At 46.3% G+C, this 16,684-nt stretch overlaps 2 protein-coding genes across 4 annotated transcripts in view; one reads left to right on the forward strand and one right to left on the reverse strand.

The window, feature by feature from the left end:
- The window catches only part of LOC130290563 (RNA-binding protein Nova-2-like), a 159,436-nt gene that overhangs the window by 22,933 nt on the left and 119,819 nt on the right, over positions 1 to 16,684 (reverse strand). Inside the window, exon 1 of one of the 3 annotated variants that reach the window (XM_056538380.1) lies at positions 6,627 to 7,203. The exons of 1 other annotated variant lie outside the window; for it this stretch is intronic. In XM_056538380.1, coding sequence (XP_056394355.1) covers positions 6,627 to 6,777 — 151 coding nt within the window. In that variant the 5' untranslated portion in view covers positions 6,778 to 7,203. Of the gene's footprint in view, positions 1 to 6,626; positions 7,204 to 16,684 lie in introns of those variants that run through there. One more of the 3 variants, XM_056538379.1, reaches the window with a different exon arrangement.
- The window catches only part of EXOC3L2 (exocyst complex component 3 like 2), a 104,306-nt gene continuing 98,859 nt past the window's right edge, over positions 11,238 to 16,684 (forward strand). Inside the window, exons 1-2 of the mRNA XM_056538372.1 lie at positions 11,238 to 11,273; positions 13,350 to 13,480. The gene's annotated coding sequence lies outside the window, so the exon portion shown is untranslated. The remainder of the gene's footprint in view (positions 11,274 to 13,349; positions 13,481 to 16,684) is intronic.

A 16,684-nucleotide genomic window follows, 5' to 3' on the forward strand; every position in this document is an offset into this window, starting at 1 on the left:
CTTTCTCCCCTCAAAACATCTCTCCGACCAGACCTCCATGTCCCCTCCAGATCCCATGTCCCTCAGATGTCACTGTCCCTCTCCAGACTCTGTTGTTCCCTCCAGACCCATATGTTTGCTCCACTGTCCCACTACAGGCCCTTCCATCACATACCCCTTCTATATCCTGCAGAACCCTCTGTCTCCTCCAGAGTCCTCTATCTACCCCAATCCCCTCTGTCTCCTCCGGAGTCCTCTATTTACCCCAGAGTCCTCTATCTACCCCCAATCCCCTCTGTCTCCAGAGTCCTCTATCTACCCCCAATCCCTTCTGTCTCCAGAGTCCTCTATCTACCCCCAATCCCTTCTGTCTCCAGAGTCCTCTATCTACCCCCAATCCCCCCTGTCTCCTCCAGAGTCCTCTATCTACCCCCAATCCCCTCTGTCTCCAGAGTCCTTTATCTACCCCAATCCCCTCTGTCTCCAGAGTCCTCTATCTACCCCCAATCCCCTCTGTCTCCAGAGTCCTCTATCTACCCCCAATCCCTTCTGTCTCCAGAGTCCTCTATCTACCCCCAATCCCCTCTGTCTCCAGAGTCCTCTATCTACCCCCAATCCCCTCTGTCTCCAGAGTCCTTTATCTACCCCAATCCCCTCTGTCTCCAGAGTCCTCTATCTACCCCCAATCCCCTCTGTCTCCAGAGTCCTCTATCTACCCCCAATCCCTTCTGTCTCCAGAGTCTTCTATCTACCCCCAATCCCCTCTGTCTCCAGAGTCCTCTATCTACCCCCAATCCCCTCTGTCTCCAGAGTCCTCTATCTACCCCCAATCCCCTCTGTCTCCAGAGTCCTCTATCTACCCCCAATCCCCTCTGTCTCCAGAGTCCTCTATCTACCCCCAATCCCTTCTGTCTCCAGAGTCCTCTATCTACCCCCAATCCCCTCTGTCTCCAGAGTCCTCTATCTACCCCCAATCCCCTCTGTCTCCAGAGTCCTTTATCTACCCCAATCCCCTCTGTCTCCAGAGTCCTCTATCTACCCCCAATCCCCTCTGTCTCCAGAGTCCTCTATCTACCCCCAATCCCTTCTGTCTCCAGAGTCCTCTATCTACCCCCAATCCCCTCTGTCTCCAGAGTCCTCTATCTACCCCCAATCCCCTCTGTCTCCAGAGTCCTCTATCTACCCCCAATCCCCTCTGTCTCCAGAGTCCTCTATCTACCCCCAATCCCCTCTGTCTCCAGAGTCCTCTATCTACCCCCAATCCCTTCTGTCTCCAGAGTCCTCTATCTACCCCAACCCCTCTGTTTTCTTCCTCTTTTCCTTCCAGACCTCTCTCTCTCTCTTTTTCAGACTCTTAATGCCCCATCCAGACTCTTTTGACCGCTCTGCCCTCCTCTATATACCTTTTATAGGGGAAAATTGTCTATGGTGGTAAAAATATTGGTCATGGCCATATGGGCTTAGGAATAGGGTTATAGTTAGTTTTTGGATTGACATCTGGACTGGGGACAGGAATAATATTGGGGTTATGAGGACAAAATTAATACTGAGGTTTGGAGTAAGGGTTAATACTGGGTTTAGGGAATCAGCATCATTATTGTGCTTATAGGGTTAATACTGGGCCTTGCCAGGACCCAGTGTCATTGCTGTACGTCCGGGGTATACATCTGCATCTTGTCAAAAAAGTGGTGGCGTATACCATGGGGCACGTTGGCATGTCCATATACATCAGTGGTCACAAACTGTGGCCCTCCAGATGTTGCAAAACTTCAACTCCCAGCATGCCCGGACAGTAACATCTGGAGAGCCACAGTTTGAGACCACTGATTTACATGGACATACAAGACACTTCCCGCACATACATCTACTCTCAGGAAGGCTCCAGTGAAGTGAATGGGTCGCTGGTGTGCACCGCCACGGGCCTGCAGCAATAATACTCTAGGGTGTAGAGGTGATGACGGCCTAGGATTAGGGTGGGGGTTAGGGTTGGCCTGATCTTATAGACAGCTGGGTATTGATCTCATTGATGTAAAGAAACAACAGCGCCCTCCTCTCTGTCATTATAAGGAAACAAATAACCCCCACAACCCCCACCCCGAGAAAACAACAAAACAACGTCACCACCGGAGGAGGAGGGACAAGATCTCTTTGTATCCAAGGCAGAGAATGGCGAATGTCAAATGGAGCCCATCCCCCCATGATCAGTCTTATATTGACAATCACTGCTCTCCGCTTATCTATCTATCTATCTCATATATATTTCATATCTATCTATCTCATATCTATCTATATCTCATATCTATCTATCACATATCTATCTATCTCATATCTATCTATCACATATCTATCTATCTAATATCTATCTATCACATATCTATCTATCTAATATCTATCTATCTATCTATCTATCTCATATCTATCTATCTCATATATATCTATCTATCTATCTAATATCTATCACATATCTATCTATCTATCTCATATCTATCTAATATCTATCTATCTAATATCTATCTATCTATCTCATATCTATCTATCTCATATCTATCTATCTATCTCATATCTATCTATCTCATATCTATCTATCTCATATCTATCTATCTATCTATCTCATATCTATCTATCTCATATCTATCCATCTATCTATCTCATATCTATCTATCTCATATCTATCTATCTCATATCTATCCATCTATCTATCTCATATCTATCTATCTATCTTACATCTATGTCATACCATATTTAATTTTCCTTTTCTATACATTTTGCCTTCCAAACTCAATGGTGCCCAATGCAGCTGCCTACTCAGCCTTTCCCTCTTCCTCTTGCGCCCTCTGTAGCCTAATGGAAGAACGACATCACCTTTTGTCATATCAAATTGTCTTGATGTCAGCATTGTTCGGCGTCCCTGAATAAATTGACAATTACTCTTACATGGGGTTATCCAGGAATTGAAAAACATTTCTTCCAAATACAGCACCACACCTGACCTCAGGCCGTGTGTGGTATTACATCTTGGCTCCATTGACATAAATGGAACGGAGCTGCAATACCACACACAACCTGAGGACAGGTGTGGCGCTGTTTTTTTTTATTTTTTTAAGAAGTCACCTCTGTTTTTTCTAATCCTGGATGACTTTCCATTCCTTCTGCACATATTACATATTCAGCTCAATGGTCTCACATAACAAGGACATAAATGTCACCAGCATCGTCCTGAACATATCTTATAGGTCATTATTGATTGTATACATTATTATTATTATACATGATAAGGTTCATAGGCAGCACACTCAGACTGCCAACAGCAACCCCATAAGGACCGGCCCGGGGCCCGCACAGGCCATTGGTCTTCTCAACTTTACAGAGAACTGGGGAAAATCCAAGATTCGGTGAATAAAGGTATAAAAGATGCCATAAATCAGTATTTCCCAACCAGTGTTCCTCCAGTTTTTTTCAAAACTACAACTCCCAGCAAGCTCGGACAGCCAACGGCAACCCCAAAAAGGATCGTCCTGGAGCCCACACAGGCCATTGATCTTCTCAACCTTACAGAGAACTGGGGAAAGACTCATTGAATAAAGGGTATAAAGGATGCCATAACCCAGTATTTCCCAACCAATGTGCCTCCAGCTGTTGCAGAACAACAACTCCCAGCATGCCCGGACAGCCAACGGCTGTCCAGGCATGCTGAGAGTTGTAGTTTTGCAACATCTGGAGGTAGACAGATTGGAGACGTGTGAACATGTGTTAACATGTGTACGGGCCTGCTGGGAGTTGTACTCTTGCAACATCTGGAGGTCCACAGTTTGAAGACCACTGCCATAACCCTTGGAAGGCTGCTTTATCTGGTCCCAACGCTTTCGAGCTGGTTAATCATTTCTTTTCGGCCAGACACCGCAACATTCCACCCAAAAATATCTGCAATAAGGGACAGATCCTTATGACCGGGGCCTGAAAGAAGTCGCCGACAGCATCTGTGCTCCTTAATGTGTCTTCTCCAAGGTGGAAGAGTTAAGGGGTGGGATTCTGGATGAGTGACCGGCGTCATTATGTGCGTCAATGTTTGTGTCTCATCTTCCAAATCTATCTAAAAAACGTCGTCTACAAACCGATGTACTTTCTGGAGAGGGGATGATTTTTTGGTGCACCCTGATATGGGGCAGTTGGCAATCCCTCCATAAGGGATTTTTGTCTTCTTCTGGATCAACACAATAGGGTTATGGGTTGGACTGGGTCTGTTCTCAACCTTACGAACCATGTAGAATGATCTCAAAAAATGCTCATCCAGACTCCCGAAGACTATGAAGTCGCATCGGGTCTTTTCACAAGAGGACAATGTAATGGTCAATTCTAGTAATGGTCAATTCTAGTAATGGTCAATTCTAGTAATGGTCAATTCTACGACCCCTCAAAAATATGGGGTAACACACCAAATATAATGGCGCTCCTCACTTCTTGCCCTCCTGTCATCTCCTTTCTACACTCCTAATATTCCACGACTCTCCACTTATGAAACCATTGGAGGATGGGATGGGATGTTTGAAGCTCTTGTTATGGGTTTTGGGCCATACCCCTCATTCCTGAACCCTGTCGATGTGTAGTATCTGCCTATTGGGGCCTTCTCCACTCGGCGGCCATCTACGTGCAGAACAATTGATGCTATTTGTGGTGAACACAATCCTGTGCATGGACCGGCATGATGTCACATCCCTCAGGGCCCTGCGTACACAAATAGGGGCTCTATGAGGCTTCATCACCTAGATGAATATGATATTACTGTTTTCGGACCCCCTTAAATAATTTTTGGACGCTTATTGCATTGCATTGAGGCCAGCAAACATGAAGTTATTTCTAGGGATCTCCAAAAATCAGCCAATGGTGGAGGGAAGGACAAATGCTAAGAAACTGAAATGTTGTGGAATTATTGAAGGCTACAGATGACATGCAAGCCCTGAACCTCCACAATGGAAGGGTTAATTATGGAGATGTGATGAAGGAGGCTGTGTAATCTCTAAATGTCTATAGTCCGTAGACAATGGAAGGGTTAATGACGGAGATGTCTTGGAGGAGGCCATGCAATCCCTAAATGTCCATAGTCCGTAGACCAATGTTTCCCAACCCGGGTGCCTCCAGCCTTTGGCTGTCCGGGCATGCTGAGAATTGTAGTTTTGCAACAGCTGGAGGCACCCTGGTTGGAGAACACTGCCGTAGACAATGGAAAGTTTAATGATGGAGATGTCATGGAGAAGGCCATGCAATCCCTGAGGGTCCTTATTCTGCAAAGAATGGAAGGGTTAATGATGGACATTTCATGGAGGAGACCATGCAATCCCTGAACGTCCTTACTCTGTAGAAAATGGAAGGGTCAATGACGGAGATGTCATGGAGGAGGCCACAAGGTCCCTGAATATCCAAAGTCTGTAGACAATGGAAGGTTTAATGATGGAGATGTCATGGAGAAGGCCATGCAATCCCTGAGGGTCCTTATTCTGCAAAGAATGGAAGGGTTAATGATGGACATTTCATGGAGGAGACCATGCAATCCCTGAACGTCCTTACTCTGTAGACAATGGAAGGGTTAATGACGGAGATGTCATGGAGGAGACCATGCAATCCCTGAACGTCCATAGTCCGTAGACAATGGAAGGGTTAATGATGGAGACGTCATGGAGAAGGCCATGCAATCCCTGAGGGCCCCTGCAGACAATCGAAGGGTTAATGATGGAGACGTCATGGAGGAGGCCACAAGGTCCTTGAATATCCAAAGTCTGTAGACAGTGGAAGGGTTAATGATGGAGATGTCATGGAGGAGCCCATGTAATTCTTAAACATCCATAGTCCGTAGACAATGGAAGAGTTATTGATGGAAATTACATGAAGGAGGCCATACAATCTCTGTACGTCCTTACTCCATAGACAATGGAAGGGTTAATGATGGAGACATCATGGAGGAGCCCATACAATCTCTATACGTCCATACTCCGTAGACAACGGAAGGGTTAATGACGGAGATGTCATGGAGGAGGCCATGCAATCTCTTTAGGTCCATACTCCATAGACAATGGAAGGGTTAATGACGGAGATGTCATGGAGGAGGCCATGCAATCTCTTTACGTCCATACTCCATAGGCAATGAAAGGGTTAATGACGGAGATGTCATGGAGGAGGCCATGCAATCTCTTTACGTCCATACTCCATAGGCAAAGAAAGGGTTAATGACGGAGATGTCATGGAGGAGGCCATGCAATCTCTATACGTCCATAGTCCGTAGACAACGGAAGGGTTAATGACGGAGATGTCATGGAGGAGGCCATGCAATCTCTATACGTCCATACTCCGTAGACAACGGAAGGGTTAATGACGGAGATGTCATGGAGGAGGCCACAAGGTCCCTGACATCCTTCTAAGAATCAGCAGCAAAATTGCTAAATGTCTGTGATGGATCCTGGAGCAGAGGACACGACCCTCCGGAGGTGCTGGACCTTCTGCAGGGACATATGGGGGGTCTCATATACAGATCAATGTCATTAATCTCCTAATCCTGACCCCAGGGCTGAGGTCCTCCCGTGACCTCTCACTGTCCCCAGTATAAGGCCCCATCATGGTGATGACACTTGTCATATATACTGCGTATCTTCACTAACCTGCTGTGTTGGACCTCTTGGTGCTGGAAGCCTCAGTCGGGGTCTCCAGGGGTCTCTTCCTTGAGTCCGAAGCCTCCGTCTCCATCTGTGGGGTTTGGTGCTGCTGGGCAGGGGGATAGGGATCGTTCTGGTGGAGAGACCCTCCAGCCATTGTGGCCCTAGAGGCAGTGACTGAAGACTAAGACTGAGAAATCCTAAGAGCAGAATGGGAGGGGGTGGTTGGGGGTCTCACAGTCCCATCAATGCAGAGGGTCTCCTGGGCTGTGGTGATGCTGGAGCCCCCGGTGTGTGTCCTCCCAGCCTCTCTTATTGCTGTTCCTTCATTTCATATTATCCCTCCCCCACAGCTGAGGACAAAAAAATCAGGGATGGAAAAGACAAAGGGAGGAAGGAAATGGGATGTGTGAGGGTTTATACTGAGGAGAGGATGAGAGGGGGAGGGGGCCGCAGGGAAGAGGGCGAAGCAAGATTTGGGGGGATTCAATCCGATCAGATCCTGGAATTAAGATGAGGGGATCAGTCGTGGACGAGGCAAACAATTAGCATCTCTATAGAGAGGAGCTGGGGGCAGAGGGCCAGGGGCTGACGTCAGGATGCTGAGCCTGGAATTGGTCAGGAGCGGCCCCCCTCTCCACACACCCCCGGCCCCTGATAGGCAGACCTTCTCCAGGCTTTATTCTAAGGATGAGGATAAAACAGCAAGTGCATCCCACCACACCGAGCAGCCTCCACCCCAGGCTTCAGGAGGGGGTCACAGTAATAGGAGGGGTCACTGTCTATAAGAAGGTCACAGGGGGGAAGGGGGGTGTCCAAATTCAAGAGGGGTCATAATCTGGGGGAGGCTGCAATGTGAAGGGGGGTCACAGTGATGGAGAAGTACATGGTCAGGGGGTTCATATGGTGCTGGGTGTGTAGGGTAAGGTCAAAGAGGGAGGTCACAGTGTTAGGAGGGGTCACTGTCTATAAGAAGGTCACAGTGGGGAAGGGGGTGTCAAAATTCAAGAGGGGTCATAATATGGGGAGGCTGCAATGTGAAGGGTGGTCCCAGTAATGGAGAAGTACATGGTCAGGGGGATCACATGATGTGGGGGTGTGCAGGGTAAGGTCATAGAGTGAGGTCAAAGTGTGAGGAGGGGTCAATGTGGGAGGGGTTACTATTCTAGGGGGGTCATAATCTGGGGAGGCTGCAATGTGAAGGGTAGTCACAGTAATGGAGAAGTACATGGTCAGGGGGTTCATATGGTGCGGGGTGTGTAGGGTAAGGTCAAAGAGGGAGGTCACAGTGGTAGGAGGGGTCAATGTCTAGGGGTTCACTGTCTATAAGAAGGTCACAGTGGGGAAGGGGGTGTCAAAATTCAAGAGGGGTCATAATATGGGGAGGCTGCAATGTGAAGGATGGTCCCAGTGATGGAGAAGGACATGGTCAGGGGTATCACATGATGTGGGGGTGTGCAGGGTAAGGTCATAGAGTGAGGTCAAAGTGTGAGGAGGGGTCAATGTGGGAGGGGTTACTATTCTAGGGGGGTCATAATCTGGGGAGGCTGCAATGTGAAGGGTGGTCACAGTAATGGAGAAGTACATGGTCAGGGGGTTCATATGGTGCGGGGTGTGTAGGGTAAGGTCAAAGAGGGAGGTCACAGTGTTAGGAGGGGTCAATGTCTAGGGGTTCACTGTCTATAAGAAGGTCACAGTGGGGAGGGGTTACAATTCTAGGAGGGTCATAATCTGGGGAGGCTGCAATATGAAGGTAGGTCCCAGTGATGGAGAAGTACATGGTCAGGGGGATCACATGATGTGGGGGTGTGCAGGGTAAGGTCATAGAATGAGGTCAAAGTGTGAGGAGGGGTCAATGTGAGAGGGGTTACTATTCTAGGGGGGTCATAATCTGGGGAGGCTGCAATGTGAAGGGTGGTCCCAGTGATGGAGAAGTACATGGTCAGGGGGATCACATGATGTGGGGGTGTGCAGGGTAAGGTCATAGAATGAGGTCACAGTGTGAGGAGGGGTCAATGCGGGAGGGGTTACAATTCAAGGGGGGGTCATAATCTGGGGCACTTGCAATGTGAAGGGTGGTCACAGTGTGATGTCCCAGTACGGGATATCATCTCACAGTCCTATCAGCTTGAGTCCCTGCACTGTACCCCTATAGTCTGTATAATTGTATATTATGTGTGAAGGACCTTTGATATGGTCACATGGTTATTGATCACATGATAATGGTTATCACACTTTAAAGTCACATGTTTGGTTACCCAGAGAGCACCAGGTGACCAGGTGACCCGCAGTTGGCCTATGGGCTCCTTGCTCAGCCCCCTTTATAAGGAAGGGAGGAGCTGCAATCTGCCTCTTTTGCTCTTACACCGCACTTTCTGCTGAGGTGAAGTTCAGTCCAGACATCTCAGAACCGGTGTCCAGCACATCTGGAGGCCTCAAGCCTAAATTACAGCCACAAGTCAGTAAGTCAGGTCATCTCTGTCTGCTGTCACTATCTTCAGTCAAGTCTATTATAGTCAGCGTGGCTGTCCTAAAGTCTGTCAAAGTCACTGCAAGTCCCAGCAAGCTGCGAGGTCCCCTGTGTTACTGGCCACCTCTCTGGGATCCTGGCCTAGCTGTAAAGGCTGTACCATCTGTCTACCTCAGGAAAACTACTGTTAACCCTAACCTGGTCTTGGACTTTTATTTGCCCTGCCTAACTAGGACTAGCGGTGCTACCGTTCGGGTGGTTCTCAGTAAAACACGCCCTGGCGTCACGAACATTTAGGGCTTAACACCATCTGCCCCTGAGCTACAACATCTGCCCCCTATACCTCATATCGCACCCCCATGGAGAAGTATATGGTTTGGGAGTTCATATGGTCAGGGGGTTTACATGATGGGGGAGGGGGTTCCAAAGTAAGGTCATAGATTGGAGGGAGGTCACAGTGTTAGGAGGGGTCAAAGTCTGAGAGTTCACTGTCTACAAAGAGGTCATGGAAGGGGGAAGGGGGGGTCACAATTCAAGAGGGGTAATAATCTGGGGAGGCTGCAATATGAAGGGTGGTCACAGTGATGGACATGTGAAAGTTTAGGGGGTTCATATGGTGGGGGGGGTCCAAATTAGAGGGAGGTCACAGTGTTAGGAGGGGTCAAAGTCTGGGGGTTCACTGTCTACAAGGAGGTCACAGAAGGGGGAAGGAGGGTCACAATTCAAGAGGGGTCATAATATGGAGATTAGTGTGGTTAGTGTGCCTGCAGCTGTTGCAAGACTGTTGAGACCCAATTAGCTCCTAGCAGGCTATATCTACCCCTCCCCCTTATTACAATAATTAATTAAATAATAACTGACACAACAACAATTCAACTATTTTATGGGTGGGGATCGGCCACAGCTTTATTTATAAAATTACTTATATAAATAACAATTTAACTGTAACAAAGACACCGATTGGCTTCTTGCCAACCCGAGAGATGCTGCCACACCGTCCTGTGTGGAGGTCTACCCCGGGTTGACCCCGCTTTCACCGTCTTCTTACCGCCAAGCTGTGACTTACAACAAACAGAGATACAAAAAGGGAGGGAGGGAGGGCAAAACTCCGGGTCCTGGGCAGATTGAGGGGGGAAGGGAGGCACCACAGCTATAAATACCCAGGGGAGGGCCCCCTGAAAGCCCGGGAAACTATTAAACCCCTGATTGGTGCACTCCTTCCCCCCTACCCATGGGACATACCACTGTAGCCACTGGCAAGTTTTACAGGCGGGGGAGGGGGCTAAAAAACCTTGCCTGTATATTTCTTAACCCCTTAACTGCTCACCAGTCAGGGGGCAAGCTAGTTATGCTCTTGGCTGTCCAAGCATGCTGGGGGTTGTAGTTTTGCAACAGCTGGAGGGGCAGAGTTTGGAGACCACTGGTCTATGGCATAAAGGGGACCATGTTTTCCCTTAGTACAAGTGAACATGTGTCCGGGTCTGTGTGGGCTTGTGTCCGGGCCTGCTGGGAGTTGTAGTTTTGTCGAGGGGCTCAGAGTATGGGAGAAGGTTACAGCCTCGAGAAGGCCGTCTGGGCATGCTGGGAGTTGTATTTTTTTTTTTTTTAGGTTGGAACACACTGGTCTAGAGGGTCGCAGTATGGGGGGAGGTCACAGTCTGGAGAGGGGACACAGTCTACAGCAGTGGTCTCTAACCTGCGGACCTCCAGATGTTGCAAAACTACAACTCCCAGCATGCCCGGACAGCCAACGGCTGTCCGGACATGCTGGGAGTTGTAGTTTTGAAACATCTGGAGGTCCGCAAGTTGGAGACCACTGTTCTACAGGTTCACAGTCTGAAGGATGATCAAAGTCTATGGGGTTACAGTGTGAGAGGAGGACACAGTCTTGGGGGGGCATGATGAAAACGTTTACATTTAAAGGGGTCTTAAAGGGGTCTTCCAGGTTAATAAAAAAATTACCCAGAGGCAGGGGATGGAAAGGGAAATAAAATAAACCCATACTCACCCCTCTGCTAATCCTCAGCAGAAGTGCCTGGGTGATGTCACCTTACACTGAGCAAATGAACACTCAGGCCGATGATTGGCTGTAGGGTCAGGTGCACAATATAAGGGGGCGTCACCGGACCTCTTCTGCCAGGGACTCACATGGTGGCGGCACAGGATCAGAAACAGGCAAAGGGGTGAGTATGGGTTTATTTTATTTTTCCTTCCATCCCCCACCCCAGAAAATCCATATAGAGGACATTCACACTTACCGTATCCACCCACCAAGCAAAGTTTGGACAAATAGGCTGTTTTTAGGACTAGTAACTTACACCCCGTACTGTTCTTCTACCCCCAATGGATCTGATCACTTCCTGGTTACCTTCCTAAACTGAACTTTACTGTTACCAGGCAACAGGACACACAATTTCCCACAATCCCCCTTGCTTACATCCCCAATGGGAACAAACTGCCGATACTTTCAGGAGACTGCAGTTGAACTGAGCATGTTCGTTTTTTGCTCCTTGCCTTTAAAAAATCATAACTCTTTCAATTTTGCACCTAAAAATCCATATGATGGCTTATTTTTTGCGCCACCAATTCTACTTTGTAATGACGTCAGTCATTTTGCCCAAAAATCTACGGTGAAGCGGAAAAAAAATCATTGTGCGACAAAATTGAAAAAAAAACGCTGTTTTGTAACTTTTGGGGGCTTCCGTTTCTATGTAGTACATTTTTCGGTAAAAATGACACCTTATCTTTATTCTGTAGGTCCATACGATTAAAATGATACCCTACTTATATAGGTTTGATTTTGTCGGACTTCTAGAAAAAATCATAACTACATGCAGGAAAATTTATACGTTTAAAATTGTCATCTTCTGACCCCTATAACTTTTTTTATTTTTCCGTGTATGGGGCGGTGTGAGGGCTCATTTTTTGCACCGTGATCTGAAGTTTTTAACGGTACCATTTTTGCATTGATAGGACTTATTGATCGCTTTTTATTCATTTTTAAATTATATAAAAAGTGACCAAAAATGCACTATTTTGGACTTTGGAATTTTTTTGCGCGCACGGCTATCCCGAACAGCCTGACTGAGCTAGCCGGCAACTGTCACTTTCGCTTTTAGCCGCGCGGCTCAGCTCTGAGCGCGCAGCTAAAGGGTTAATAGAGGCTATTAGAAGCGGGTCCCGGCTTCACTATGACGCCGGGCCCGCCATGATATGACGCGGGGTTACCGGTACGTCCTTGGTCCTTAAGGGGTTAAAGGAGTACTCCGCCCCTAGACATCTTGAAGAAGATTCATCAAAAGCTGTGCTGAGGAAAAGTTGACCAGTTGCCTATAGCAACCAATCAGATCGCTTCTTTTATTTTTCAGAGGCCTTTTCAAAAATGAAAGAAGCGATCTGATTGGTTGCTATGGGCAACTAGTCAACCTTTCATCTGCACATGTTTTGATGAATTTCCCTCCTTATCCCCTATCCAAAGCATAGAGGATAAGATGTCTCATTGCAGGGGTCCTGCCGCTGGGGACCCCCACGATCTCCCAGCATTCGTGCAGCGCCAGAGGTTCGTGACATCACGGCCACATCCCCTCAATACAAGTCTATGGGAGGGGGCATGATCGGATGTCTGGGGGGCCACAGCCGAGATCGCGGTGGTCCCCCTGGATAGGGTATAAGATGTCTAGGGGCGGAGTACCCCTTTAATGATGCCGCCATTTTTCATATTTCTAGTTTTCATCTTTCCTCTTTACCTATTGAAGGTTCATTGTTTGCGGGAACTTTTTTTGTTTTGTAATGACACCAATTTACCACAGAATATATGATGAAGCCTGAAATAAAATTATTCCTGGGACAAAATAGAAAAAAAAAACACAATTTTGCTACTTCTGGTGGGTTTCATTTCTCTAGGTCCATTCCATAACTGTATACAATTTATATAGGTTTTGTTTTATTTTACCACTTAAAATACTGTAACCAAAAGATTTTGGACCAAAGTATATGATACCTGAAAATGTTTGTTCAGTGTTCTCGGTGCATAGCCATCACAAGAATGAGAGTGGTAATGGCATTTATGGTACAAAGGGTCTGAAGTGGGGAAGTAAACCGTGTGGGGGTTGTGTAGCCTGTCCCAGTATGGAAAGAGCTCAGGACTCTAGTGGGACGAAAAACTTTAAAATAACCAACACAATCAATTGTTTTACCCCAGAGATTATCTATTGTGCCCATTGTCCTTGCAACTTAATGTACGTAGGTTTAACTTCCAGGGAACTACAAAGACGTGTCCGGGAGCATGTCCAGGGCATTGAGCCCGCAAAGAACGAAGATGATACCAGCAAATTGAAGACCCTGCCCAGGCATTTCAAGGAATATCATTCCTGTGATGGCAGTTTGTTACAGGGGAGGGGAATCGGTAAAGTAATTGTGGGGCCCAGAGGGGGTAATTGGAGAAAGTGTTTGGCACAAAAAGAGACTCGTTGGATATTTGATCTTAAAACTGTCGTTCCACGTGGATTAAACGAGAATAACAGCTATATATCCTTCTTGTGATGCATATTTGCTTCTAAATTTACTTATTCTGGACACTTTATTTTGCTCTGTTGGTATTTTTGTTATTTGAATTATGTTTTAACAGGGCATTTTATTTGTTCATCTTTGACCAGTCATGTATATTTTACATTTATCATACTCACCAATTTGTCTCTCTTTATGTCCTTTCCTTTTCTCTCTCTCTCTCTCGCTCTTTCTCTTTCTTCTGCTTCTTTCTCCTTTCTCCTTCTTCCTCCCTTCCTCCCTCCCTCCTTCCTTCCTTCCTCCCTCCTTCCTCATTCTTCCTCCCTCCTTCCTTCCTCCCTCCTTCTTCCTCCCTCCTTCGTTCCTCCCTCCTTCCTTCCTCCCTCCTTACTTCCTCCCTCCTTCTTCCTCCCTCCTTACTTCCTTCCTCCTTCTTCCTTCCTCCTTCCTTCCTCCCTCCCTCTTCCTTCCTCCTTCTTCCTCCCTCCTTTGTTCCTCCCTCCTTCCTTCCTCATTCTTCCTCCCTCCTTCCTTCCTTCTTCCTCCCTCCTTCATTCCTCCCTCCTTCCTTCCTCCTTCTTCCTCCCTCCTTCCTTCCTCCCTCCTTCCTTCCTCCCTCCTTCCTTCCTCCCTCCTTCGTTCCTCCCTCCTTCCTTCCTCCTTCTTCCTTCCTCCCTCCTTCTTCCTCCCTCCCTCCTTCCTTCTTCTTCCTTCTTTTTTCTTCTTTTTTTCTTTCTTTTTCAAATCCTGGAACAAGTGTCATCGGACCACAGATAGGGCTGTAATTAAGGAATTTATTCATCCATCTCAATTAGGGCTGCTCACATTGGCTCGCTTTATCGAGCTTTTCATAATTGCATGAATTCATTCATCCATTTTATTTTGGGCTGCTCACATTGGCTCACAATATCGAGCTTTTTATAATTGCATGTATATTTTTACATTTTTTTCTCAAAAACAAGTATTAGTGCACTTTATATTTCTGTACTTTATTGTTAGTAGCGCATAGTGATTTGCACATATATTCATGATGTTGCATCTGTTGATGCACATTTATGATCTAACACAATATCACACACCTTTATAGTATGATCATTCTGCATCATGATACATTATATTTGTTGTATCACTTTATAACATGACATTCAATTGCTAGTCTTTTTCTTACCATTTAACAAATAGGATAAGTATAAATATTCTTTTTACATGATGTGATTTATTTAATGATATCAAATATCACAATTCAGCTCATCACGACTTACACATATATTGCCAGACCCTCCAGCACTTCCAGAGCAGTAAGAGGTGGGTGCTGCGTGCTATATTGCGGGGGTCCCCAGTGGCGGGACCCCCGGGATAAGATGTCTAGGAGTGGAGTACCCCTTTAACAGACTCTGGATTTGCCCGGGAAGCTGGTGCACCCAGCTCCTGGCTTCAATGTAAGGAGTTCCAATATGGCGGTTGGGTATTTCCTGTGTTATATCACATTATATAAAATCATTATAAGATTACATAAAAATTTCTAATAACGTTATAATGATAACCCTTTCTTTAAAACAATTCAGTATAAAACAATGCAGAATAAAACAATAATTAAATGCAGATAATCATGTATAAGTTTCGATCCCATAAAATGCAGGAAAATAATTTAATGGGATCGAAACTTATACATGATTATCTGCATTTAATTATTGTTTTATTCTGCATTGTTTTATACTGAATTGTTTTGAAGAAAGGGTTATCACTATAACCTTATTAGAGTTTTTTATGTACATCCTCTGTACATCCCTTATCCCCTTTAATCCAGCTCCCACATTACATCACTGACATCCGGTTTGCTACACTTTTTTCTTTTCTTTTATTTTCCACATTATATGTGCCTTACTTTCTCTGTGTACCTTGTGGGGCATTTTTTGGTTTTGGGGTGTTGGCATATTGCATTAGAGCTGTCATCACCATACCACGGTAGACTGTCTGGCGCTTTTTCAAGAGAATAACATGTATCTGATTTCTGCACATTTTTTCTGACTGTTACTTTTGAATCATGTCTTATATAATCATGTATGTTTAATAAAGATTATTCCTTTTAAATCCATTTTATGTTTGGTGCTATTCTTGATAGGTGATTGTTACTTAAAATACTACTAAAGAGTTATAACTTTTTGTCAGAAAATAAGTATGCTTGAAATTGCCCTAAAAAGAGGGGGGGGGTTTCAATCTTATTAGGGAGCGAGACTTATTTATATTTACAAACACTCCTTTTTTTTAAACTATTTTTGTGGTCCCCATAAGGAACTATTAGGGTAGGGTCACACATAACGGATCCGCCGGTGACCCGACCCTATAGTGTGCATCCAGCTGTTACCCCCCCTGTGTCCTGCTCGCAGCAGCAACCTACTGCTATGAGCAACCACACAGGGACGAGCGAGTCGCCGCGCGCATGTGCAGTGTACTGGGAGTGCGCGCGGTGACTTGCAGGTCCCTGTGTAGCGGATTGCTTCTGCGAGCAGGACACAGTGTTTGGGGTAGGGGTGTGTGGGTTGGGGGGGAACAGCTGGAGACACACTATAAGATCTGCAGGTAAAATACGCTGTGGATCCGTTCCGTGTCACCCTACCCTTACAAGCAATTGCTTGTTTGCTAACGCTGAACAATGCTGTGCCATAGCATAGCATTGGTCGGTGTAATTGGTGATCTGCATATACAGGTTGAAGATAAGTGGCATGGAGGCCACTGCTGTAACCCATGACCCCCCCCCCCCCCCCCAAAAAAAAGAGGGCCCACAAACCACCAACATCGACAATGCCAACATTTTAGATGCTTTGATCGCGGCATCTAAATGGTTAATCAGATCACTGGGTATGGAGCACACTCAGTTTGTGTGCGTGACTGCGTCCAGGGAGTAAAAATAGTCTTGCAGAAAACTTCTTTATTCCAATAACAACAGAGGGATACACTGTGCAGCATAGGAGAGACGGACAGGTGCTTGGGGATAGGCGGTGTTTTGGGGCGACTGTCCGTTTCCCGCAATTAATGTTTCAAAGGGCTTATCATGAAACGCTTATCAAGTAACGCTTACTCCAGTGTT

The sequence above is a fragment of the Hyla sarda genome, chromosome 9, assembly GCF_029499605.1.
Source record: "Hyla sarda isolate aHylSar1 chromosome 9, aHylSar1.hap1, whole genome shotgun sequence".
NCBI classification, from domain to species: domain Eukaryota; kingdom Metazoa; phylum Chordata; class Amphibia; order Anura; family Hylidae; genus Hyla; species Hyla sarda.